At 41.3% G+C, this 27397-nt stretch overlaps 1 protein-coding gene across 2 annotated transcripts in view; it reads left to right on the top strand.

The window, feature by feature from the left end:
- atp10a (ATPase phospholipid transporting 10A) overlaps window positions 1-26627 on the top strand; it is a 32476-nt gene extending 5849 nt beyond the window's left edge. The window contains exons 1-20 of one of the 2 annotated variants that reach the window (XM_042416448.1): window positions 221-255; window positions 344-429; window positions 3341-3447; window positions 3537-3668; window positions 3857-3987; window positions 5496-5748; window positions 5866-6083; window positions 6164-6358; window positions 8088-8646; window positions 13194-13297; window positions 13744-13870; window positions 14048-14232; window positions 15392-15746; window positions 18973-19049; window positions 20222-20347; window positions 20517-20717; window positions 22437-22517; window positions 22643-22747; window positions 24401-24588; window positions 24774-26627. In XM_042416448.1, coding sequence (XP_042272382.1) covers window positions 3554-3668; window positions 3857-3987; window positions 5496-5748; window positions 5866-6083; window positions 6164-6358; window positions 8088-8646; window positions 13194-13297; window positions 13744-13870; window positions 14048-14232; window positions 15392-15746; window positions 18973-19049; window positions 20222-20347; window positions 20517-20717; window positions 22437-22517; window positions 22643-22747; window positions 24401-24588; window positions 24774-25416 — 3663 coding nt within the window. In that variant the 5' untranslated portion in view covers window positions 221-255; window positions 344-429; window positions 3341-3447; window positions 3537-3553 and the 3' untranslated portion in view covers window positions 25417-26627. Of the gene's footprint in view, window positions 1-220; window positions 256-343; window positions 430-3340; window positions 3448-3536; window positions 3669-3856; window positions 3988-5495; window positions 5749-5865; window positions 6084-6163; window positions 6359-8087; window positions 8647-13193; window positions 13298-13743; window positions 13871-14047; window positions 14233-15391; window positions 15747-18972; window positions 19050-20221; window positions 20348-20516; window positions 20718-22436; window positions 22518-22642; window positions 22748-24400; window positions 24589-24773 lie in introns of those variants that run through there. The other variant, XM_042416447.1, reaches the window with a different exon arrangement.
- The last annotated feature ends 770 nt before the right edge of the window (window positions 26628-27397 follow it).

The following is a 27397-nucleotide window of genomic DNA, read 5'->3' as shown; positions in this document are numbered from 1 at the left end:
ACCTCTAGTAGCGCTATAGAGCAGTTTTTTTTACGAGTGTTTTGTTTGTCTCATGCATGCGTAGGAGGACTCGCACAGGAGGACAAACACATTTGTACCAATGGTCTCACATGAATCCACTGATCTACAGGCAGCAGTAACGTACCAATAAACGTAGCAACATACCAGCAAAGGCAGGGAAGAAGAAGAGTGCAAACTTGTAAACGTGGATGTAAACAATGCAGGTTTCAGAAAAAAAAATCAAAAATCAGCTTTGTAAGTGTTTTACGAGGCAGGAAATGAGTATGATGCGTTCAGGATCTGTCACCGCCTGAATAACCAGCTGTTTGTTGTCTGTTTGCAGGATTGTGATTTTGACCCTTCGAAGTACAACAGCATAATTGAATGTGAAAAGCCCAACAATGACCTGAACAGATTCAGAGGCTACATGTGAGTATTATCTCGTCCGGTCAGTTCTGTATGGTATGTGGTGGTGGTGATCAGATGATCAGCTTTCTTATTTGTTAACTCACATTACATGTCTCACGTTTCATTTTCATGTCACTGTAGGTTAATGGCTGCAGTGAGTAATGAATAATGTTTAGCTCCAATATGGAAATTATGCGAAAGTGCGGTTTTGTTTACAAGCCAGGATTTTCCAACTTATAATTATGATTTGAACAGTTTTTCCAGGTCAGGATTACAATTTGCCTTCTTGGGATGTGGTCGCAGCTGGGTTTGCCCTGATTACTGAAGCTGTAGTTCCTTGGTCTGCACCAGAACCTGAGTATTGACCAACAACATGCTTCCCTTCCTGTGTTACACCTTGCGTCCCTTTTTGTTTACAGTAGAAAAGCTGCAGGTTGCAAGATATGTTTTCTCAAGATGTGCAGACATGATTGGTGGGTCCAGTATTGTAGAAGATGAGAAGGATTGATGAAGTTTTACTCAATGATACAGTTCATCATGTCGTATTAATCTGTTTGTCTCCTTCATTAACCACATTTGAGCTAATTGCTATTTAGATTGTGGTTATTGTTGACATAACTGGTGACTAACCAGTGTGTGACCAGTGACATCTGTTCACCCACATGTAGCACTTTATACTGGTGTATCAGCCCTGAAATGCTTAACAGCGTCGAACACTTAATAGGCAACTCCACCTATCCTACAGACAAAGGTCAGTCATGAGGAGAACTACCCAGCCTGTGAAAACATGTTTTGTAATGTCTTCTGTTGCTCCGGAGGAGATTTTTCAAGTCTTAGATAATAACCCTAATGATGTCATCAGCCTTATCTCACCCGTGGATTTGGATACACATGTTTTTGAAAGGGGATATATCATGCTTGTTATGATTTGCTGTTATTTTTGAAGTCAGATGTCAAACATATGATGTTAAAGATAGTCAAAAGTTTCAAAACTTGAGGCGAATGTCTGTAAAAATGCTCCCGAAAGTCAAAAGCCCAGGCTTCAGTCTGCTCTGAAGGGCTATGTTTGCAATGTGACCTCTATTTCCTCCTGGTGATGACATCAGATTGTTTCGCACATTCCCATAAAGGCCGGCCGTTCCGTAGCCTTCATCGCTAAGGTTGTTCCACGGGTTGTTCATTTCACACTTCACACTCGCATATTTCGAATTAGATTCAGGCTCAAACATGTACAGATGCATTTGAGAAGTTTATATTTCATGTGAAGAACAGAAAGAAGAAGTGAAATCCTACTACTACTTCTTTTTGTTTACATAGCCTCCGGGAACCAATCAGAACAGAGTGGCCTCATCAGGAGACAGGAGCTATAACGGCCTGTTTCAGACAGAGGCTGAACTGAGGGGCTGCGTAAAGAGTCAGTACGAGATAAATAAGGAGTTATTTGAACTGTAAATCATGCAGAGATAATCCATTAGAGTCTTAGAATATAAATATAGACCTGGAGATGTGCGTGATACTTAAATAGAAAGCCTGGGTTACAAACTGGGAGATGGAGTGTGAAAGATGTGGAAGGATTTTCCAGGAAGGGAGGATCTAATAAATAAAACTATCCAGTTACAGTATAGGAAGTGTAGGATTCAGGGTTTGACCCACACTGGGGACTTAATCACCGGAGTACTCCTTTAACATATTTATGTTCATGTTTATCAGTGATAGGCACTGTGTTTGCATTGGCCACTTCTCAACTGTTGCCAATTTTACAGCAAGCTGGATTTGTGCCAAGTGTGTCTCCACGGTCTTTTCATCGAGTCTCCGCAGTGAAATGTGTTGGATAAGTTTGTGTGAGGTAAAAGATGAGAAACCTCCTCTGAGCTTACAGTATAGCGGCCAAGCTGACCTGCACTCGCATGATTATGACATTTATTCTTTGCTCAGAAGGAGACCAGATGCTGCAGGTATTCGGTTGCCAGGCTACAGTGGAGCACTGGGCACAGCGGCGAAGGTGAGGGTAGAGGGTTGGGGAGGAGGGGGGGCTTGTCTCAGTAGTGTTTTATTACATTATGGCCAATGGCACTGAGTCTAATCTCTCTACCTTCCAGGGAGAGAAAGCACTCTGCGTCTCAGAGTGTTATCAATTTCTCGAACAGCGTGAGCTATGAACTAGGACGAGCTGTGTGTGAACTACGGCCGCCCGGAGCTCAGGGACACTGTTATTAATCTATAGTGGTGGTGACGTGTCAGCCTGCCTGCTGTCAGAGGCCAAAGGATGACCATTCCTGTTGGTAAACATGCTGACAGTTGCGTGACTTTGAAAGAAGCTACAACAGAGATGATTAAGAGCTGCTCCTGGCTAAAGGTTGCGAGCTGTTTAACCAACACACTCGTAATCCTTGATTTAGTAATGGGATTAAGGCTGACGTTAAAAGCTCTGCTCTCCCCCACAACAGGCACATTTGCCCGTCGTTTAATACATCTCAACATGCTGAAAGGCTTTTTCTGAGAGGGGTTTGAACTTCTTTGGTAGGCTGACTCAGAGCATGAATGCAGTCTTTGTATGACATCTACACCCTAGATGAGCCTGACAAGCTTTAAACGTAAGAGTCTGAAGTCTGAGGGTCCGCGATGAAGCGGTGAATTGCCTGATTGACTCTAAACCCGAGGGGTTTGTGTGGAGCGGTAGCACGGTCAGTGCCTCTATATCAGAGGGAATTTGTGCTGAGATAAGGGCTCCTGGTGAGGGAAGACCATGATGCTTTAGAGCGTGATCGATTGAGGTGCTCAGCAGAATAAACTGATGTTGTCTTCAGTGGGACTCTGCTATCAGGGATACTGTATTTCTTTCAGTGCTATCAGTATTTTATTTATGTTTTATTTTGCCTTGGACCAGCACTTCCAGTAATTTTTCAAGTATTTTGTAACCCACTTTTGACAGAATCCATCGAAGTGGCAGAAGAGATGCACTTTACAAAGAAAACCTGCTGCTGAGAGGCTGCACCATCCGCAACACAGAGGAGGCTGTGGGAATAGTCATTTACGCAGGTTGGCCCCCCAAAATAAGCATGTTGTCAGCTGCCGCACTCCATATTTGACCCCTGAGCAGTTGCTGCTAATGCCGTGTGTCTTTGCAGGTCACGAGACCAAAGCCATGCTGAACAACAACGGCCCGCGCTACAAGCGCAGTAAACTGGAGAGACAGATGAATGTAGATGTGTTCTGGTGTGTCATCATCCTGCTGGTCATGTGCCTGTTTGCTGCTGTTGGTGCGTAGCAGTTTAAGAGTTAAACAGTTAATGTTGGAAATCCTTGTGATCCAGTGGAGAAATTTCAATTTTATTTCTTTGGATTTATTGAGAAAAAGAAAATAAAATCTCCTTTTTGGATTGAGTTGTATTTCTATCTCCTCCTTCCAGTGTTTATATGAGTTGACCTTGTGGTGTTGCTGTTCCAGGTCATGGGCTGTGGATGTTTCAGTACGGAGATAAGAGGCCTGTGTTTGACGTTCTCAGTCCGGAGGGGACAGACTTATCACCCATCATGTCAGCTATTTATCTCTTCCTCACTATGATCATCGTCTTTCAGGTACGAAACAGGGAGAAACTGAATGAAACACGGTGACGTGAAGATATGAACAAGGCATATCACTAAGTTTGAAATGTTTTACGCCACTGTATACAAGCATTGCTATGAATCAAAGTATTGACTGTAGTTACTGCAGCCCTCAGGATGCGTGACCTCTAGATCTTTATCTTCATTTTATATCTGGAAAAGCAGTGAGGAAGAAAATGCTTCATGCTGCAAAATCATCTTTCTAATAAAGAATCAAAATAAGAACAAGTGACTGACACCTGACAGCTATTGATTATTTTTTTATTTCTTTTCCTCACATGCAAAAATGTCAGAGAAAATGTCGCCCTGTCCTGTATCAGATGTTGCTTCCAGTTGACCTGGTATCAGGTCACACTTGAAATAAATGGAAAGTTAGTGAAGATAGCAGTTTGGTTTCACTGTACAAATAGTAACTGTTTGTGGTTGGAGACCTTCCAGTATTGCCAGACATTTCTTGATACACTTTCAAATAAACACATGACTCTGTTGGCTCCCAGGCACAGAGAGAGTGTGCGGGCTGAATTGTCCTCCCAAAAGCTATGACTCATTTCTCCAAACTACTTTCCAGAAATGTTGTTTGGAAATGTCCCACTTGGGGATACACCAACATTTTTTAAACAATCAAACCTATACCCAATACACCTATATATCATTACTTGCACTGTGAATATTTTGACCTTTTTTAAAAAGTGAATGAAAAGCTGTAAAACTCCAAAACATTGGTTATTTCCAACAGTGTTTTAAATAAACAGTGGTGTAGTTGGAGGGGTACCTCATCAACGCTACCTCATCAGCTACCATTTATTTCAGCTGGTTTATCCATTACTATTAGACAAGTATTTCAACTGTTTCATTCATTTTAGGGTTAGGATGTTTTAACCATTTATCCATTGCTTTTAGCGAACTATTTCAGCCATTTATCCGTTACTTCTAACTATTTCCACTGTTTCTCCATTAATTATAGCTATTTTAACCATTTATCCGTCACTTTTAGCTAATTATTTTAACCATTTATCCGTTACTTTTAGCGTTCATATTTTAACTGTTAATACATAAATTTTAGCTGTCTTTAGTTGAAGGCCAGCTATGTATTTTGTTTCTCTATTTTAACCATTTAAACCATCTACCCATCAGTTGTTTGGCTAATGGTTTCAACTCCTCTGCTTGCTTGCTAGTTTTCACACACTTTCAACACATGGTGTTCAGGTGTTAAAGATGACTCAATATGTGGATTTTTTTTTTCTTTTTTTTTTTTTTCATCAATTCAAATCATAATTTCTATTTTTCAAGATTAGGTGAGCTATTCCACAATCCTTCCATGCACCCTCAAGCGACTGCAGAAGTACCCCCAAGAGGAACAAGGGGGTACAAGGGGAATCACTGCTGTAAAATGTATTTACTGCAAATGCTTCACAAAATAGGCCGGGGAAACTGATAACCAGCTGTACCTCCTTTCTAATAAACACTCTGTCCTCTCCCAGGTGCTGATACCCATCTCCCTCTTCGTGTCGATTGAGATTGTAAAGATCTGCCAAGTGTACTTCATCCATCAGGACATGGATCTGTACGACGAGGAGACAGACTCTCACCTGCAGTGCAGAGCTCTTAATATCACTGAGGATCTCGGCCAGATGCAATACATCTTTTCTGACAAGACAGGCACGCTGACGGAGAACAAGATGGTGTTTCGACGTTGCACTGTGGCAGGAGTGGAGTACTCCCATGACGCCAATGGTGAGACAAGCCAGCAGTACTGTACAGCATAAACATCCTCCATCCCCGTTCAAAAACAATTAGCAGCTATTGCCTTTTTAAGTCACTCTCAATGATATGTGTCTGTGTGTTATCCAGCTAGAAGACTTGCTATGTACCAGGAGATGGATTCTGAGGAAGAAGAGTGTACGTCCCACGGCGGTACCCTGCCCAGACGGGACAGTGTGACCAGCCACCAGAGCGCCCGGGTGGTGCTGCGCTCCCAGAGCACAAAGTCCCACCGCAGGACAGGCAGCAGGGCGGAGGCAAAGCGAGCCAGCATCCTGTCTAAACATACGGCCTTTAGCAGCCCTATGGTCAGTGCTCTTCACTGTCCCGATGTCCTCATACTCTCTGCTGTCTGCTCTCCACTGATAAACTCTCATCTGTCATGCAGGAGAAAGATATCACCCCCGACCCTCAGCTCCTAGACAAAGTCAATGAATGCAGCAGTCAGATGGACTTCATGCGCTTCCACAGCCAGCCTATGTCCCAGCTGCCCTCTGATCTCTCTGACATCATTGATTTCTTCATCGCTTTAACCATCTGCAACACGGTGGTTGTGTCCTCTCCAAACCAGCCCAGGCAAAAAGTAAGAGTCACCTCAAACAAAATCTCACACCTACTTCCAGTCAATATGGGACGACTTTATCCCAATGTAGAAATTAATGAGATTGTTGATTTGGTCCGATGGACTGACAGAGAAGTGTTTTTTGTTGTTTTACACTGAATTTGAATGTAACTGTAAGAGCTGACAGTTGAAATTGTCTGTTTTTTCACTGGTTCTGCTTTGACTCTTGCCTTTCTTACCCGTGTGTGTTCTGTTTGTGTGAAAGTAGACTGTCACGTCTAACTAGCAGTTAAAGCAGGCCTTGTGTTTAATTACTTTAATAGACATGTCTCTTGGATCAGTGAAGCAGCTAAACTTATAATATTGTGCCGACAACATATCAATGCATCGGAGCTCTCTTGCTAAAATAAATCGAGCTCACAAGAGGCTCTGTGGCCTTCTGATGAAAGTCCTTTTTAGTTGTTGACGACCATCGCCAGCTTGCTACCGTATTTACTGCACAGGATGCCATACTGTGCAGAGATATTGTATGACAGGATACATTCATTGGTTCATTATAATGGGTCACAAGAAAAAAAAAAGTTGGGAACTGCTGCCCCAAGCCACCAGGACACCCCATATTTCTCATTTATGACCTAATTTTGTGAGAAAAATATGGTATCATATCTTTTGAGGATTCCTACAGATGTCGGTGCACTGTCTCCTAGAAAATCACATTAATAACTTTAGTCTAAGTCTATATTTTTTTGCTGTTGTTGTTTTTTCTGTTCGTTTGCAGTCTTTGAACTAGTTTCTTTGTGTCAGCATGCTCCTGAGATTGGCTGTAAAACAAGATTAATGTCTAGAAAGCTGGGAGGTATGATAGGGAGCATCAGTGGGAGATCCAGTAGGGGCTAATTCTACTGATATCCTTCCAAAACGCTAATGCAAGGGCCTCTCTAATCTTGCACGCATTTTGTTTTTCTTTTTTTGAACAACATGGATGTAGTTTCCATCTTTTGACAAAAAGAATTAAGTGTGTTTTACTAGTTATCCAAGAAAAACACTATCAATAGCACAAAAACCTTTCAAAAATACTCACAAAGTCTCCTTCTGCACGTAGCTTTCACTGTTCTGTTGCCTGCATCTTTGATGTGTGTATCCGTGTTTTGTGTTTTTGTGTGAGCCTGGGTGTGGTTGTCCTGTTCAGAGGTGATATCCTCTCCTCGCCACACTGTGCAGTAGCTCGCTTGTGCTGCCACTCAGATGCACAAATCTGTTCAGATTACGCTTTAGGCTGTGACACATTATTTATGTTCTTTGTTCTTCTGTTTGAAGGTTATCTGATAAGACAAAATCTGCACAGAACAATGTACCTTCTGTTTTTTTCCTTCTTCTTTTTGTATTGTTTGTGCTTTTTTGTTCTCTGTGCCAGTGTAATTGTTCACATTTTATTATGATGCCCTTGTGGCTAATCTAGCACCTGAATGATTTATATATACATATATACAGTATGCGTGAGAACTGAGGTTCCTGCTGCCAGCAGACCTCAAAGTGAGTCACTCGCTCTGCTATTGTCCTGCACCACCTTGGGATAAAGAATTGGCTAAAGGAATGAATCCAGGAGGTGCATTTTCATCAGAGCAGAAGTCTTCTGTACAACAGGAACTGACCTGTAGAATTTGCACAATTTGCAAAATGTAATGATGTTTGAATCAGTATGATTGACTCAGTTACCATCTGTTCATTTGTGTCTCTTCATGTCCTCCAGGTCCGGATGAGGTTTGAGCTGAAGTCCCCAGTCAAGACCATCGAGGACTTCATCAAACGCTTCACCCCCAGCCGTCTGACCTCTGGCTCCAACAGCAGCAGCTCCTCCAGCCTCATCACCAACCGCTCTTCAAACAAGGGCTGCTCCAGCATGCTGTCCTCCCCCTCGGCAGAGAGCACGCTCACCAAGCTGGACGAGGAGCGTTCTCCCAGAGGCCTGGAGCACGCCTTCAGCCCTGTGCCGCCCTGCTACGACGGGAGGGCCTGGGCCCTGGAGGAGGGCGAGCTGCGCTACGAGGCCGAGTCGCCTGACGAGGCAGCGCTGGTCTACGCTGCCCGGGCCTACAAGTGCTCCCTCGTCGGACGCCTCCCTGACCAGGTGACGGTGGAACTGCCCCACCTGGGGAAGTTGAGCTTTGAGCTGCTGCACACACTGGGCTTCGACTCCACCAGGAAACGCATGTCTGTGGTGGTGAGACACCCTCTGACGGACCAGATCACTGTCTATACCAAAGGAGCAGACTCTGTCATCATGGACCTTATCAAACCTCCTGACACAGGTAGGAAAACGCTCATTTATACTGTCACTGTAGCTGCAGTTTGTCAGATTGTGGTGTCCAGTTAGGAATTTATCATAATGTTAAGGTCAATTAAGAGATGGTACTCTCTTGATTAAATGACGACACTGCTGTTGGGTTGAAGTGCTGTGCGGCTGGCGCTGTATCACGTCCGCAGACGTCTCCACCAGAATTGATGAATGGTGGCTGTGGACCAGAGATTGGCCACAAATCATTTGATGTAATCTTCACTTGGCACATGGGCTCACTGGACATGTCAACAAATTAAGAATATTTTCACTTGACACTGGTCAGTTCTAAATGATTGATTGCCTTTTGTTGTAGCTGCTTTGGGTTTTGTGAAAAACAGTGATTACACAGTGAAAACACGTTTTCTTGAGCCTGCTCTTTTCCTGAGTGCTTGCACTGTCTGTGGACCAACATGCCTGCACAGGGTGGTGGTCTTTATCTTTATAGAGCACTCAAGGTTTCACTGCCCACCTCTCACCCCAAACCTTCATGTTTTCCACTGATGTAAAGTTATAAACAAGCACGTTACGTAAGTAGTATTTTTAGAGCAAGTCACTGCTGCAGAATTCAATGCTACTTTGATTGCTCCTTTTAAAAAAAAAACAAATAAACTTCCGGGCTTCCTTGTGTATTTTTTCCTCTCTGATCTTCCGTACGCTTCAAGTTCTTTAACATCCTAATGGCAAAGGTGTACCAGCTTGTTAGTATTCCAGGCACACTAAGAGCTACACAGGCACTTTTCACTAATGCTCTGTACACAATCTGTCCAGAGGTGCTTAGTACAACTGTTTCAGCACAACCATTGAACACTTAACACAGCACACAGTAGTGTAGTGCTGCGAGTAATGGCTATTTTCATTGTTTGTTATTTTGTTGTTTTTTTTATTACACGATTAAGGGTTTTAGTCTATAAAATAGTGACATCAAATTGCTTGTCTTACCCGACCAACAGCCCAAGACACAAATATATTCAGTTTACATAATATAAGACAGAGAGAAGCAACAAACACTCACATTTCAGAAGCTGACTTAATCAATCAATCAACTATTATCTACTATTTTTTGGAAAAGCTGCAACAGAATTACTGAACCAGTGCTCTGTGGCCACACATTAACAGAGCGGTCCATCGATTATACTACTGCTCAGCCTAGAAAAGCGTTGTATTGTGTCCTCTGTGGCTGTGGAAGGAGGTTTTTAAAGTCTGAGAAAATAACCCTGATGATGTCATCAGGGCTTGAGACAAATTTTTAACAGAGAGCCTGTGTTATGAACTGGGCAAGTGGAGTTGAAGGGTGATGTCTAATCTGTTTGGTTTGGTTTTGTACTCTGGTACAGTTACTGTTTGGTTGGTTTTATGCTGGTGTGAAAGCTGTCAATCTTTCTTTTTTTTTGATGATAAATATGTAATTTTAGTATGAATTCAAAAGATAAACTACTATTAAATCTATCTGCTGATCCTGATTTGTTAATAAAATCTCCACAACTTTCTAAGCAACATATAGCTTTGCTTTACTTTTTGGTAACCATGGTAACATGTATGCGCATCAGCACGTGAGCGCAGAGATTTTCTCTGATACCTCAGAATGTGAAAGGCAGTTTAAACAGAGGTGTGTTGACCTTGTTTCCTGCTCTTTATTTTTGAGCATTTCCCTAATAGAAAGTGAGTGAAACATAGCGACCACACATTAACTACCTCCTTTTTGTCCCTTTTAAGGTCCAGTTGCAGTCTCCACTAATAATGCTCTTCATCACTTAGGCCTAGATAGAGTTTGCACAATTTAATTTCCCCAAGTGGGTCCTTGTAGTGCTTGTACTGATTCACCAAACTGTCCAATCAGTGAGTTACCTGTCATCCAGTATGACTTCATGCTTACAGTTGTTGGTTCATTCATAATAAGTCAGTGTAAATTTATGAAAGTGTAATACTAAATCACCAGAGAGCTCCTCACAAGATATCTGAATGTGTTTTTTTTCTCCACACACGGCTCATGATTTAGTAAGATCTAGACTTATTTTCAGAACGTGATGTGGTACTGGGTGTAAAAGCCCCATAACTTGGTGATATATATTCCACATATTTATATTTTGATGGGCTGCATCAACCTGCGCAGCAACTCGTCTTGACTTCCTTTCAGTAAAAGCATGCTGTCATGTGGTGTGGGTATTTCATTTATTTCAGATGCCTGGTTAGTGGCTCCCTCCCGCTCATTAGAGGCAAGCAGTTCATCTCGACAAGGCATCTCGGCTTTGCGGTAAAATGGTTTCCAGCTAAATTATCCCCTTACGCTGAATCAAGACAGCAACACATCAATGGAGGAAAGCACTCCCATCTTGTTTTGGCATGTTTTCCAGCTGAGGTGCAGTCCTATTCTTTTGGAGGAATTCTGAATTACAATATGATTTATTGTATCGATTTTCCATTACGAGGACCACGCAGGTCCCTTTGCATTTAGGTACCGTGGGAGTGCTGATTGTTCATCATTTTTATTGCCTTCTATTGAGCAAAGCCTGAGCTGGCACAGTATGCCATTTTCAGAAGTTTTTCACTTACTTAAAATTCACAAAGCGGTGCTGATCGCTAGAGGAGAGACTCCATCGAGGCAGTTCTCACCCCACCCCACCCTTCCTCCACCATGTGTCTCAATTCAGCAGCTCTAATGGCTGGCTGGGTGTGTCCTCGCAGAGACAGCTTACTACTTTGTTTTACCATTGGGTAAAACCAGCCAATTAGAGCTCAGAATGAGTTGAGACTCCTCATAACACAGACCTCCATAATGGCTCCATTCAGGCGACACGGGAGTTGTTCAGTGTCACTAATAACAGTGCGCATGGAGGTGCTGGAGGTTCACTGTAGACCCTTGGGGCTTAGAAGTTGGAGCGTGGGCCATGACGTAACTGCAGTCTCGCTCCTGCTGCAGGCTCCTGTTTTAAAGAGAATTCCACCTTAAAACAGAATTTTAATTGTAATGTTATTTATCTCAATGCACCATTTTCACTGAAAGTCTTCCACTGAAGATATTAGATCTTGATGACAAGCAGTCCTTTAGATTCTAAGCTTGGGTCTGTGTGCTCGCAGTTCTTGCATTTACAACTTATTTGAACGTAAAAAAAATACTATTAAAGCTGCTGTAATCAATATTTTCATAATAACAGCAGATCAAATGCGTAAGGGGTCATTCATAGTGGTGAACTCACAGATAATTATTGCCTGACTCTGAGGATCTCCTCGGTTCTATAGAGCTTTTTAGCGTCTTTCAGCTCATTGTTTTGGTTCATTCTCACCCCTCTCATGCTGTCGTTTTTTGACTACAACAGGCAGCTGAATTCAGAAAGAAACCCGCTGCACCCTACTGCCCCATAACAAACAGGCAAGCAAAGTTAAGAGCAAGTAGGTGAACACAGTGGAGCATTTAGCGGCTGAAGAGGCAGGAGTTGTTGGAAACCAAAGCAGAACTATAAAGAGAGTGAATATTTGTCTGCTGGATGATCAAATAAGCAACCGTTTGCTGACACGTTACTTAAAAGCTGAGAAAATGTTAGTGTTGTGTTTACAGCTTGTTTCCCCTGCCAAGTGACCAAAGCAATCTGTGAATACAGGTTTTACATACAGGATATGAATACTTTTTTAGGTGGATTTTCCCTTTTTCATGGGTAGGAAAAATAAACATTATGCGTAGTTCCACCTGCGTCTGTAAGGCTGTCTGGTCCCAGCAGCTATTTGTCAAAAAAGGAAAACTCCTGCTGTCCTTGGAAATGCTTTTTTTTCTCAGCCAAAGAGGAAAGAGAGTTTCTATCACAAACAACAAAAATCCTACTGAAAGTAGAGTTGTCAGTCAGAATCATTAGCGAGCAAAACTGAACATTTTACTTTTAAATGGGACGATCTTAAGTCTTTTATCACGGTGAAGAAAACAAGTCAGCCTGTCAGTGTTTGAATTCCTTAGATTACTGACAGTTTTTTGTTAATTTGCTCCCTTCAGTGAAAATGATTTTGCGTGGCGGTGCATGTGTAGCGGTGCCTGCCAAGCTGGTGTGTTATTAGTGAGATTACAAGGCTGGCAATCCGAGTGTTGGCTGGTGCATCTGTGTCAGGAGACTGATAAGGCCAATCTGTTTATGTACTGTCCCCCTGCCAGAAAGATGCCAAAGATGCTACACCAGAGACACACTTAAGCAAGACTAACAACACATGATACTTCAAAACATGTATATGTCATATGTAATCATATGAAAATAGAATAGGTCAGTTATGTTTGTAAAAATCTTTCTTCAATGAGCTTTAAAGTCTTATTTTGCTCAGTATTGTCCAGTCTCAGCTCGATGAGTAATATGAAGACTTGGTGAAATATACTGAGGCGCAGCATACATGGTTAATTTAGGCGTGAAGACAGATGGCTTTCATGTGCCTCTTGGAAGAAGCCCTTGGCAATCTGGAACCAAAATGCTAAACTACTTATGCCAGTTCCCTGAAAACAAGGATATTTAATCTTTCTCTTCTGTCCTTTTCTATTTTTTCCAGGTAACTCCAAAGGGAAACGCCAGAAAAAGATTGTCTACAGGACCCAGAACTACCTAAACCTGTACGCTGCAGATGGCCTCCGCACACTGTGCATTGCAAAAAAGGTAACAGGGATCCATAAACCTTTTAAGAAGTGCTGAACAAATGCCCTCTCTCATTAAAGTGCTTTAGAAGAGAGGAGCTGATGCATCTCAGTGGCTATTTGGCAGCTTGTGTTTGTAGTCCAGCGCAGATGATCACATGGGCCGGCCTTTCCAAAGTGACATTCTTCGTGACTCAGCTGCAATCTGTGCCACTTTCCCAGGCTGTTAATTTATGCTCTCACAAGTCAGGCTCATTATATCCCTGCTTGTGCAAAGCCCGTCACCAAAGCAATGTGATAAAACACCTTCTCAAGGTCTCACATTCTCCCATGGATCCTCTGCCATGTAGGCAGAGAATGAGAAGCTGCTCCACTGTGAAATTTCCCCTTAATGTTTTAACAAACGATGGTGCGTATGGATGTGTGTGTGTGTCTGTGTTTGTATAAACTTTTATGTGTTTGTTTCAGATTCTGAGCAAGGAGGAATATGCCTGCTGGTTGCAGCGTCACCTGGAGGCTGAGACGGCCATCCAGGGGAGAGAGGAGCTGCTTTTTGAGTCAGCCCTGCGTCTGGAGACAAACCTCCAGCTTTTAGGTAATAGTTATATTTGTTTATTCATTTTTAGGCCTCCCAAGAAGATGCCATGTCAATGCTACATTTGACGCTGGGATTAAACCCTAATATCCATGGTAATTTGTGTAGTATATTAATGTTGGCTCATCTTGCAGATGTTTTGGGGGGTTTGTCACAGTCGTGTATCTTCACCCACAGGAGCAACAGGCATTGAGGACCGGCTGCAGGACGGCGTTCCTGAAACTATAGCCTCCCTGCGGAAGGCCGGCCTGCAGATATGGGTGCTGACTGGCGACAAACAGGAAACTGCTGTCAATATCGCGTATGCCTGCAAACTGCTGGATCCCGAGGAGGAAATCCTGACACTGAATGCTGACTCTCAGGTGAATGGCGGCTTCTAGGATTTTATTAAGCCAGACTTGCTTCACTGAGGAGACAGAACAATAGCTTCACAAAAGAAATATAACACAAAAAATTCTTTTAATGTTTTTATCCTTAAAGAAATAGTTTGACATTCCGGGAAATATGTGTACTCCCTTTCTTGCTGAGAGTTAAAGGAGAAGATTAAATACCACTCGCATGAGTGTGTCTGTTGACCAAGAAGCTACAACCAGCAGCCAGTTAGCTAAGCTTAGCAGAGACTGTAAAAGGAGGGAATCAGCTAGTCTGGTTCCACCTCTAAAGCTCAAGTGACAGTAAGACTCCAGGAAGGTTTTGTGCCAATTAAACAAAATAAATATAACATGTTAATTGGTGAGCTTTAGAGGTAGCATGTAGAGTTGGTTGGCTATAGCAGCTGTTTCAGTCATAATGCTACGCTAAGCTCAGCAGCTGCTAGCGGTAGCTTCATACTGGTATAAATCTTCTTGTACTGTACAACTCTCAGCAAGAAGGCAAGAAAGCGAAAAACATATTTCTCCAAACTATTCCTTTAACATAATGTATTGTATGTGCTCATTGATAACCACCTTTACTAAAAAATGAGGTTATTTAGTCTATTTTTATTTCAAACATGTAAAAATTAAAAAACAGATAAAAACAAAACAAGAATAACAATAAAGTGAAATAAACCTATACAACAAACTCAATAAACAAATTCTCATTAACAACACAAATTAAATATTACATGTTCAAAAAGGAGTAGGAAGAAGTTTACACTTATTTCTTCTACCCCTGTCCAAACTCCTCATCCATAAACTCATATATACAATTTATAAACAACTATCCCAATTCTATGTACAAATTAAACATCCATCCGGTGTCAATAAAATGAAACTTATACAGTTAACACAACCCTTCCTCATCCTCATATCTCTTAAAAATATTTGTTTTGTATATCTTCTTGAACTGATTTATGTTTGTACTTTATTTTAGCTCCACATCCAGACCATTCCACAAATTCAGGTCATTTTAGGACCGGCAATGTTTAATTCTGTGCTGTTGACACATCTGGTTGCCAGATGTGAACCAGGTCAGGCAGTTTGATATTAAACAATTTACTGTCCTGAACTCCAACGCATTCTGTGTCTGTCTCTGAACCAGGAGGCGTGTGCATTGTTGCTGGAGGAGAGTTTACACTACATCCAGGCCAAATTCCTCTGCAGCTCTGCAGACCAGGCTGCCAAGACCTTCCACACTAACTTTGCGCCCTTCGAGATCTATCCCTCTTCATCTCCGTCCTCATCCTCCCACACTGCGCCCTTCATGGTGCACCGGTTGGGTCTGGTAATTGATGGGCGGACCTTGGCCTATGCCCTGGACAAGAGCTTGGAGGATAAGTTTCTGGCTGTTGCCAGAAGCTGCCGCTCGGTGCTCTGCTGCCGCTCCACACCGCTGCAGAAGAGCATGGTGGTCAAACTGGTGCGGAACAAGTTGAAGGTCATGACGCTGGCAATAGGTAAGTCACAGGTCAACAAGATCCACTTTGACACACATTCATATGGGTAATGTCCCTTTTTCTTTGAGCTCTACATGAGATCACAATAAGACTTTTGCAATTAATACACATATTTTGATATATCTGTTAAATAAAGGTAATCAAAATGTTCCATCAGTGAACAAATAACTTGCCCTAGAAGTGAAATACATTCCAGTCTTGTTCTTTGCGGCTGTTCAGAGCTAAATTTGGGATGAAGCATTCCTTATTACCTTATTGATTTTAAACTAAAAGCTGTACTCTTGCACCTTTAGGCTATCACCAGGTGGTAATATCCAGTAGCATCCAGACAGATCAAAACACGCCTGAGCAAACAGCTGCTGACAGGTGAAAAGATCAGTGTGAAGAAAAGCTCAAAACTCTTATTAATTCAAACAAAGAGATTATTACTTAAGTAGACTAATTTAATTCTTAAAGTAGTTTATCATAAAATTTCAATTATTTTCCTTTTATATAAGAAACAGGTTTGGTATGGATTTGTACACTGGTGTTCAAATGTGAAAAGTTAACATGGTTCTATACATCCTTAATGTGTTAGAAATCAGTCTACAGATTGGTTTGTTTGGTCAAAACTCAGGTTTAGTTACTAATGATTCTGGGAACACTGAGTAACGACCAGGTGTCGAGCCTCAAGTCTGAAACCTTCACCTCAGCAGTGACTTCTTTAGATAGTTTATTGCTTTTTTTTTAAGTGTTAACTAGTTTGCTTTTCACACCCTAACGTGAACTAATGCCAAGCCTCATTTTCACTGCACAAGTATTAAACATCCTGCATTTGGGCTCCTGCAGATTGGACTTGAGACTTTGAACGCTGGAGTACCCCTTTAAAGCAAACTCTATATTAAGACTGGACTCACAAATTTCAGGCTTTGGTAAGAGACTGTAGAGATACTGTAAGATCTAAGGCTACATGTCATCTACCAAACTTTACTAAAGCCTGCACTGGAACTTATCATCCCTGTGTGAACAACCTGAAGGTGTTTCACACAGTCTGATATTTTTGCTCAAACACATTTATATCTCGCCCACAGAATCTGAAACTAAGTGACGAATAAATAAAAGAAAAAGTGAGTGCTCCAGTGTGTTCTTCCTTCTATGGGGTCAATATGAGTTTGCTTTGAAATTTAGGTTAGAGAGGAGTGCACTCTCATACTTACTGCATCCTTGCTGTGACCACTGAGTCAAAACAATGTTATTTTAAGGCACCTTAGTAATTACGCATTTTGGCTTAACGAAGCAGCAGCATAATGGAGGTGACAAGTGAATGTGACTTATGACTCTTTTCACTGTTTGCCATTTATTTGTTCCTGCTGCACTCAGGAGGATCCGGTTTTTTGCCAGGCAAGCATTTTTCTGTCATTGCTATGTTAGCAGTAATGTGGAGGAAACACTGTAGCTCCTCACACTCTTTGATTTTACATCTCTGTGAGGACCGCAGGCGATGGTGAAGCTCTATCAACCATCAGAACAGTGATGTTAGCTTTACAACAGCAGGTTATCAGACCTCATCCGCCTTATGTATATATATATATATATATATACAGACTCCTGTAGTCTATATGTTGATTGTATTTTACCTCATGTAGAACATTTTAATGTGTAGTTGCATATCTTTCTATTACAGCAATTGAAAAAGTTTACAATAAGCAAGATTTTAATAAGTAATTATGTTAATGCACGTCAGAAGTGCTGAGATAATTCAATTGATTTGTCAATGTGCAGGAAAATGAATTATATATAACAATTTCATGTAATGCCATTTATCAAGTAAAATACTGACATCTGCTGACTCCAGCTCCTCAAATGTGAGGATTTTCAGATTATTAAATTGAATATTTCTATGTAAAGTTGAACAATTGGCCGATTAATCCAATAGTCAATCAACCGAAAAATTTTCAGCAACTGTTTTGATTATGGATCAATCATTGAAGTAATTTTTTCAAGCAGAACTGCAAAATATTACCGTGTTCCAGCTTCTTAATTGCAAAGATTTGCTGTTATTCTTTGTCTTATGTGAAACAGTAGTAAACAGTTCACCTCTGGAAATTAGGATGGGTGTTTTTCACAGTTTGTGACATTTTATAAACCAAGCAATTGATTAATTGAGAAAATAATTGTCAGATTAATTGATAGTGAAAAGAATTGTTGCAGCCTTATTGGTCAGACAAAGCAAGCAATGACGATGTTACCTGGGGCTCTGGGAAATTGTGATGGACATTTTCAATATTTTATGCTATTTTATATACTAAACAATTAAAACTTATCAACAGATTGGCAGCGTCTTTTAGTTTTGACAGTTCAGAAAAGCAGCAACTTTGTTAGATTTGCTCCTTGCTTCAGCACCACGACGTTACTCCACCCTGCTTAGGAACTGTTAATCACTTAACCCCACATAAAACAACAACATGACATTTTTACACTTCAGTTTCTGTATGGGTTGATTTTCACAGTCATCATGCTAAGCTAAACTAATTGGCTAGCTAGTTTTACATTAATCACATAAATATGAATGTGGTATAGTTCTTCTCGGCTCATTCTCAGCAAAATGTATCATCAAAAATATCAAACTATTCTTTTAATTAATTTATTACCAATACCCAATTACTTACATTTTTTGATATTTTGTAATAGAAGACATTATACTGTTAGACATCTGAGTCCTCATTTGAAATCTATTGTGAAGCTGTTTACATGCCAGTAAAACACTGCTGCAGTAACAATGTTTGGATAGATTTTGGTGCATTGCAACAATATAACACCCACCTCACATATTCAACCTGTGCTGCCACTCCAGCGCTGTTTACTATCGCAACAACAAAACCCTCTCTGCCCACCAGCACTTCACCTCCCACTCTACCACCTGTGGTGACAAAAAAACTATCCGCAGCCCACAAAGTGTAGCAGAAACAAATAAAAAATAAAAATGCAGCAGGTCTGGCAGCTTTCACAGTGCTGCCTCAACCAGAGGAGCTGGTGAGGGGCACCTGGTGAACAGCGGAGGATAATAAACTCACACAACCAATATACAGTAACAGCTGATGGACCTGACAGTTATATGAATTCTTGATGTCCCTCCCACATATAAAGCAATATAGCACATGAAGGCATGTCTTGCCATCACCACGCTCAATAAAGTTCCCCCTTGTGTCACTTCTATTCTCTTTCTCTCTTACTACATTAATCTCAGGTGATGGAGCGAACGATGTCAGTATGATCCAGGTCGCTGATGTGGGCGTGGGGATCTCTGGACAGGAGGGCATGCAGGTAAGGAGAAATCTAGGCGGGACTGTCCAGGAATGTGAGTGACAGATGAAGAGAGTGACATGGAGAAGGGGGAGTGGATGAGTCTTAAAAAAAAGAAAAAAGACAAGAGTGAAAGGAGCTAAGGGAGAGAAGATAAGGGAAGACACTGGCATTCTTTTGCATGGTTAATGGGTTTTAATTACTTTTAAGTGTGTGTTTTAGTCATCCGTACACATCCTCTAAATAGGATTGCCTGTGTGTTGCTGACTCAGGCAGCTTGCTCTGTGTCCTGCAGAGAAGCAGTACACTTTATGGCTGCTTCAGAGTCGAATCCATCCACACCAGCGTCTCTCCCTGCTCTGAGGTCACGGCCAATGCAACAGCCAAGGTAGCATCTTTGGAAATGGCAGCAGAAAAAAAAAAAAAAAACCTCCCCCCCCCTGCTCATTTCATTCGAGCACCCTGTTCCGGGAAGGTGATCTTGCATAGCGATGATGGAGATTCCCAATTAACTTCCAGGGGAGGCTTTGCAGGAGCGCTGCTGTGTAGCACATCTGTTAAAGTCTCAGTATCCTGTCCTTAACTGAGCCGCCAGATTAATCATTGTTAATCAAACGTGGTCTTAATGAGACAGCGGTCACTCCTCGGGGTTCCTTGGTGTGCTGAGATGCACATTTCCGTGCTCAGGCCAGCACACTCTGCATTATGATTAACAGACCTTTCTTCCGTTAGGACCGCACTCCCCATGTAGTCGTTTAGAACTCGTTATTAGAGCGCAGCAGAAATCAAGGAGCTGCACAACGAGGTATCTGCTGTTATTTTTCTTGTTGACGGATAATGTTGACTTTTGAGATGTGTTATAAAAGGTTAGCATGCCGTTTAAAAAGGAAGTTATAAACCTGACTTCACCCCAGGGAGGGTTTTGTTTTAGATGTTGATGGATGAGACTGACAGACTCTCACTGCTTGTAACGATGAATCCCAAAAGCCGGACAAACCAATTAAGGGTTATTGCTTTGGAAAGATTATTTTATTATTTCCCACTGAAGATTCATCAAAAAGAAAGTGCAGCGGTGTGGGCCATTCGCAACAGTTGTTTTCCTAATAACTGCCTGTGTCAGGCGTGTTGATGATGTGAGAGAGGAGGTGGAGGATGGAGGAGATTGAATGTTGGATCCCTCTGGTGTTTCGCAGGCGGTGATGGCGAGCGACTTTGCTCTCCCACGTTTCCGGTATCTCCAGAAGCTCCTGCTGGTCCACGGACACTGGTGCTACTCCCGCCTGGCTAACATGATTCTGTATTTCTTCTACAAAAATGCTGTAAGCTCTTTTTTAAATATTGTAATCCAAATGTGAAAGCGAACATAGCTAATATCATGACACAAATATGCGGTTTGGGTGAGAATTGACCAGTTGGGAAACAGTTTCGCTGAAATGATGCGTCATGCTTCTTCATGTGAATCCATCCTGTTATCTTTTGTTCCCACAGATGTTTGTAGCGCTCATCTTCTGGTATCAGTTCTACTGTGGATTCTCAGGTTCAGCCATGATTGACCAGTGGTATCTTATCTTCTTCAACCTGATGTTCTCCGCTTTCCCACAACTCATCACTGGCACACTGGACAAAGACGTGTCAGCAGAGACTCTCCAACAACTACCTCAGCTCTATGCAAATGGCCAGAACTCTGAGGTCTGGTTCACATGTCGTATTTGTCCCTTTTTCTTTGTCCCTCTGCTTTTATATATGTTAAAATATGTGTTTAATGAAGCTAGTAGTGTAAAGGAAGATGTGTTTTTACTCAACTGATGCAGCTTGTCCAATATCTTTGCTTTATGGAAACTAAATGACAAATTCTATACCTATTGACTTGACATTTACATTCATCTCATTACAGGAAATCTAATGTGTGTTTTTAAATGGTACACAAGTTTGAAACTATAAAGACTAAACTATATACTGTATACAAATCAAAAAAATGCAAAAGTATTACTTACAAGATTTTGAGAAGGTGTTGTTGAAGTTTTTGGGTTTTTTTTTGTTCATTTATCAAAAAATTCTGAATTCAAGGTCCTCTTAATAGATTTCTTCTGGACCTTTCAGCCAAAACATGTGAATTTCATCAGGAGTTGGATTTTGCTCAGTTGTTATAAAGATGGTTCGACCGTCATCATGACGCAACACATCTCTCTGCAGATGAAGGCCATGAGATTTGGCTGAAAACTCCAGAGAAAATCTAGTGTACGGATGTTATGTTAAGAATTTGTTATGTCAAACTATTTTTTCCAACCCTCAAGCTCAAGCTTTCTTTTTTTACATTTTATAAGATTTATGGACCTTGTGTAGGGTTTTGAGCAAATGAGGTTTGCTTGGAGAAAAAGTGTCTAAAATTAGACATAAAATTACCACTTTGGTTCAGACTGAAATATGTCCTCAATAACTATTGGATAGATTGCCATGAAATTTTCTACAGACATTCACGATTCCCAGAGGATGTTTTCTAATGACTTTGGTGACCCTGACTTTTCTAGCGCTAGCATGAAGTTCACATTTGTGGTTTGAAGTGAAATACATCACCAGTCAAAAGTCTGGACACACTTTCTCATTCAAGTGAATGGGAAGGTGTTGCCAAACTTTTGACTGCTGCTGTATCTAAACAACTATTGTATGGATTGTCATTAAATTTAATACAGATATTCATGTCCCCTCAGGATCAATTGAAATAATATTAACTTTTCCTCTAGTGCTATCATCAGGTCAAAATTTAATGTGTCAAATTAAGTGCCAGCAAAATTAATTACATTTCTATCACCCTTACCTCTACTTTGTGCTTAGTGCTAATTAGCAAATGTTAACATGCTAACATGCTTAACACTGATGGGAACACAGTGAACATTATACCTGCTGAACATCAGCATGTCAGCATTGTCTTTGTGAGCATGTTAGCATTTAGCTTAAAGCACCACATGGCCTAAGTACAGCCTCAGAGAGCCAGCTGTGAGCTGTGAGAATGTAGACTCTTCTTCTTCTTACCATTATTACTTACAACAAACATCTTTCTTGTATTATTATAAATTTTGCACAATGACAAGTCAGCTTTTTTGTGAGTTCATGAATTTTGCATGTGTAAAAAGCACCATAAATGTACGCTTATCAAGGATTTTGAGGTTTTCAATGGCCGTGTTGAACTGAATTGGGAAAACATTGCAGAATTACTCTCCTTCAAATATGTTACTAATCATTAGTGTTTACTACACAGAGCTCCAAAAGCTCAGCTCTCAGCTTAGCTTTTTTTGGTTTTACGACATGTTTTATATCATGTTGTCCAGCTGCTGTGATGTGGACCTCTGCTCTGTTGCTCTGTCACATTGATGAAGCATGTGACTGTGAATCTCTGGTTTTATCTTACAGGAATATAAGCCATATATGTTTTGGATGAACATGATTGATGCCTTCTATCAAAGTCTGATCTGCTTCTTCATTCCTTATTTTGTGAGTCTGGCTTTAATTTCCATCAGCTCATCTTTACTCAGTAATTCCATGTTGATCTCAGTTACTCATCATTTCCCGTCTTTCCATGCTGTCTCCTCCCGTTCTTCTTCTTCTTCATCCTCCAGGCCTATGCTGACTCTGACGTGGATCTGTTTACATGGGGAACTCCCATCACCACACTCGCCTTATTCACCATTCTGCTGCACTTGGGCATTGAAACCAAAACCTGGGTGAGAAGCCTAATTGTGGACTTGTTGATGACAATACATAAGATTTTTTTTTACTTCAGCCCAATACAAAGAAATGCCTCATCTCTCTCAGTGCTGCTTTTGTCTCAGCATCTTGGCTTTGCGAGGGCACTGGTGTGAAGGCTGACAGGCACATGGATGTTTAACTCTGGCTGATTAGATTGAACTAGAAAGCACTGCAGCATCAGGGCCTATATATCAGCTTGACAGTGTGTCTGCCTCCGTCCAGGCCCTCTGCAAACAGTCTATACTACATTACAACACACCAGTACTTCACACTGCCACACAGGTACCCCCCCCCACCTCCCCCCGCGCCCGCACACACACCCCCATCTTCACACACACACACACACACACACATCTCACTACCTTGGTTTTATTCTTGGGTAATATACGTATGGTTCTCGTAAACGGCAGTCTTGGTCATGAGTCATTTTAAATTTATGACCCTGCATTGAATCAGTCTTTTCCATTATGCCGAGGCTGTAAATTTAGCCTGACAAGTTTTGTACATGAAAAATGTCCTTTTCACTAACTACCTTCCTGGACATGATGGGCCCTCGTGCAGAGAAGTATTCACACTGAACAGCATCGACTGAAGGTAAACATTTCCAAACGCTCATCTGGCAGGTGCTTCATTCTCTAGCTGCTCCAGAACATAATGCATGCAGGATTGGTAAACGGCTGTGAAAGTCAGTTTAAGGTATTTGAGGTGACAGCAGGCAGCGCTCCTTCTCTTCCCGCATACAGTAGCTGTGAGGCTGTTAATTATCTGCTTCTGTGTGTGTGTCAGGAGGGGATAAATTAAAGCTGCACTTAAAATATTTCATATTAATGATCTATTAAATGACTGCAAGTAATGGGAAAGATGTCACTCACAGTGGCAAATACACAGAGAAATATCACCCGACTCAGCAGTTTCTCTCAGCTTCATGTAGTCTTTTAGCGTCTTTCAGCTCATTGTTTTGGTTTTACAACTGTAACTTCATTTTTGGGTTTCTAGCTGCAACAGGCAGCTTTTTTGTTTGTTTGTTTTTACAAAATGACAGACAGACAACGTTAGCAACTAGTTGGTGAACATAGTGGAGCATTTAGCAGCAAGAAGCCTGGAAGATATTCCCCTCAAGAGTTTGTGGAGACCAAAACAGAGCTAAAAGTAGAGCAAATATTGGACATACATGTATCAGGTGGTAGTGTCTAATGTTGCTCTGTGTCTGCTGGATGTTTAAATAGGCAACTGTTTGCTTACATGTTCACCGTAACAACTTTATAATGTAATAATATGTTATAGATTTAAAATTGTATTGATAATCTGTGCGTTGTACTATAAACACTTGCTGTGAAGCAACTTTGCTAACCACTGCACCACCGTGCCGCCAATACACATGTTGTACATAATGTAGTATGTGTACAACAGTATGTGTCTCTTGTGGATAAATCATGTCCACCTTCACTTAATAGGAATTTTAAATATGAAAACTATGTTTTCTTCCTTGGAAATCTTATTTTCTTCTTTGTTATGATTTAGACCTTTACAAAGTTATTTGTATGTTCACTCTGTTCTGTCGTAGTTATTTTAGAAAACTGAACAAAGTAAATAATCCTAACACTTCTCATTGTCTTCTTTCACTGTAGACCTGGATGAACTGGCTGTCTATCGGCTTCAGTACAGCTTTATTCTTCACTGTGGCTCTGTGCTACAACGCCTCATGCCCCACCTGCTACTCCCCATCTAACCCCTACTGGACCATGCAGCGGCTGCTCCAGGACCCCCTCTTCTACCTGCTCTGTGTCATCACACCTGTAGCAGCGCTGCTGCCCAGGTACACTGCTTGATTTGTGGTTGACTGAATATACAAGCTCCTTTCACAAATATTTATGATCTGTGTCATGAATTATACGTGTTATTAACACCAGATGCCTTTCATGTTTATCCCATGAGCCTGGCATTCATTTCTGGAATAGTGCTGAAGTGTGTCCTGATGTCTGGCTCTGCTTTCCTTTCCAGATATTTCTACAGGGCGTGTCAAGGCACGCTGTTTCCCAGCCCAGTCCAAGTTGGAAGGCAGTTGGATAAACTCCCCTCTGAAACCCGCAGGAACATCCTCAGTCTGAGCAGGGTCAAGGTGGGGTCACCGCTCAGCCCCAAACCTCCCTTCCTGTCCCTCACAAAGCCCACCCCCAAAAGCTGCAATAAAAAAGACCAGAGGAGCTTCCCCAGCTCCAAGACATCACAGGGGTCTGCCTTACAAACAGATGAAAAGAGGGGCCAGAGAAGCCCCCTGGGGCCAACAGACAGTGAGAAGGGCCTCTCAGATCTCTGCACATTAGTTCCTACAGAAATAGACACTCTCCCTTACACCAAAGACGCTCCTCCACTTTCAGGGGAGCAACAGCCTCCTCCCACCAAAGACTCTGGGAGTCTCGATAAGACTTTAGAGCCGTCAGATCTGAGTCTGTCCAGCTGGATCACCTCCACGCCTCTGCTCACACAGACAGACAGCATCGAGCTGAACCTGCCCCCTGACGGCGGCTCGCAGTGTGTCAAATACACAAGAAACTCAGAGGAAATACTCAAGTCTGACCACACTGCTCATCCAGCACACAGGACGGAGCAGGTGGCAGAACAGTTGCTGCACACCACCCTGTGATGTGTTCCAGTCTTAAAGTATGTTATACTACAATTTGCACGATAGTTTTTTAAAATCTAATTTTATTGTATTTTTCAAGGAGATTCTTTTATAAAAGATACATATAGGTACTTTATATTATGGATGTATAAAGCTAAAGTTATTTTTGAGGTTTTGGAGATGGAAGAACTGGAAAGTCTCCTGTCTGTTTGTTTTTTATAATCCTGGGAAACTTTTATTTTCACAAAGATGCATCTCAGTACTTGATCAGGTTTTTAATGTAAGGAAGAGCAGAGTAGAGACATTCCACTGCTGGGTTACATGGGAGTATGTTTTCTCTCTGATATGGTACCCTGCTCATTCTTTCAGCTTTGCCTGTAAGTGACTTGTATCAGATGCCGCTGTGGCCTTAAATCAGTGTTGGTTATTCCTAAGAAGAGATGTTTTATATATGTTTTAAGTCCCCACGGAAACATGTTTGATTTTGTGTGTGAGGATTTCCCAGTGGCATTGGTTTAGTGCATATTTCAGTCTCTTTGCTGGATTTGCAGGCATTTCTTTCTTTCTTGAGGCTGTTTATAGCTGTTCTGTAGTACAGTACATTCCACTGAGTAATTATGAGGGCTGTTGACTTATATATGATGATATAATCACGTGTTAGGAGCATATACCAAGAAATTTCAATTTTATAGTCTTTATACAGCAAGAATCTACCAGAAATTATGCTCTTTTCAAGTGTGTGTGTATGTGTATGTATGTGTGTGTATGTATGTGTGTGTGTGTGTGTGTGTGTGTGTGTGTGTGTGTGTGTGTGTGTGTGTGTGTGAATTGACTCATTGGATCAGTTTTAACAGTGCTAGCCATTTTCATATTAAAGAACAGTCAGAAATTTTGGGAAATATGCTTATTTGTTGTCTTGGTGAGAGTTAGATAAGAAGATTGATACCATTTTCATGTTTTTCCATTCAGTATTAAGCTAGAGCCAACAGACAGTTAGCTTAGCGTAATGACTAGAAACATGAGGAAACAGCTGCTTGGCTCAGTGCCAGCACCTCTAAAGCTCACTAACAAAAATGTTATATCTTGATTTTTCATACTAAGTCTTAGTGTGAATAGGCGATGTTGTAGTTTTATGGGGAGTTACACTGTTTCTTGGCCGGGTGCAGTGACTTCCTGGAGACTCCACTGGTTGCAACCTCACAGTATTGACAAGACTCCAGGAAGTCACTGCACCCGGCCAAGAAATAGTTCAACACATACAACATGTAATTTTTGTTACTTTTGGACAGAGCCAAGCTAACAGTTTCCCCGTTTCCTGTCTTTATGCTAAGCTAAGCTAACTCCTGGCTGTAGCTTCTTATTTAAGGGACATACATTGGAAAGGTATCATTCTAATCCGTTTAAGTCTCTGTAAGAAAGCAAATAATTTCCCAAAATTTCAAACCATTCCTTTAAGCACTGTACAGTAGGTTGACAACAAGCTACCTTCACGTGTTTCTCATTTTTACTTGAAGGTCTTTTTTTTAACAGTTTATATATTTCATGTGCTGAGCTTATTTTACCCCAGTCCAGTTGTTGTTTTTTTCTGCTGATGTTCAGCTGTAAACCAAAAGCTCAGTGGTGAAAGAAGGTCTTTCCCAAAGTAAAAGATGAGGCTTTAAGATTTAAATTTGCACTTTGAAAGCATTAGTTTAGAACTGCAGATGAGTGTGTTGGTGCTGGTGACAAGTTAATTGTTCAGATACAGTAATGAAAAAGATGGAAAGTGTTGTTGTTCACACTTCTGCAAACATCATGATGTTCTTTTCGTCATGCACAAACTAACTAGTAAAGGTATAGAAAATTGGACAGATTTGATGAATTGTTCAGCATTTAAAGCGGCTGCACCTTGAATATGTTGATTGTTTTCTTCTTGTTCATCTATTGCCTCATTGCAGTGCATTTTTGTAAAGTGTATCATTTACCAAAGATCATTTATATTTCTGTATTTTCTAAGCAATAG

Source organism: Thunnus maccoyii, chromosome 7 (genome assembly GCF_910596095.1).
Source record: "Thunnus maccoyii chromosome 7, fThuMac1.1, whole genome shotgun sequence".
NCBI lineage: Eukaryota > Metazoa > Chordata > Actinopteri > Scombriformes > Scombridae > Thunnus > Thunnus maccoyii.
The sequence above is the reverse complement of the archived record's forward strand: the minus strand, read 5'-3'. Positions and strand labels throughout refer to the sequence as shown.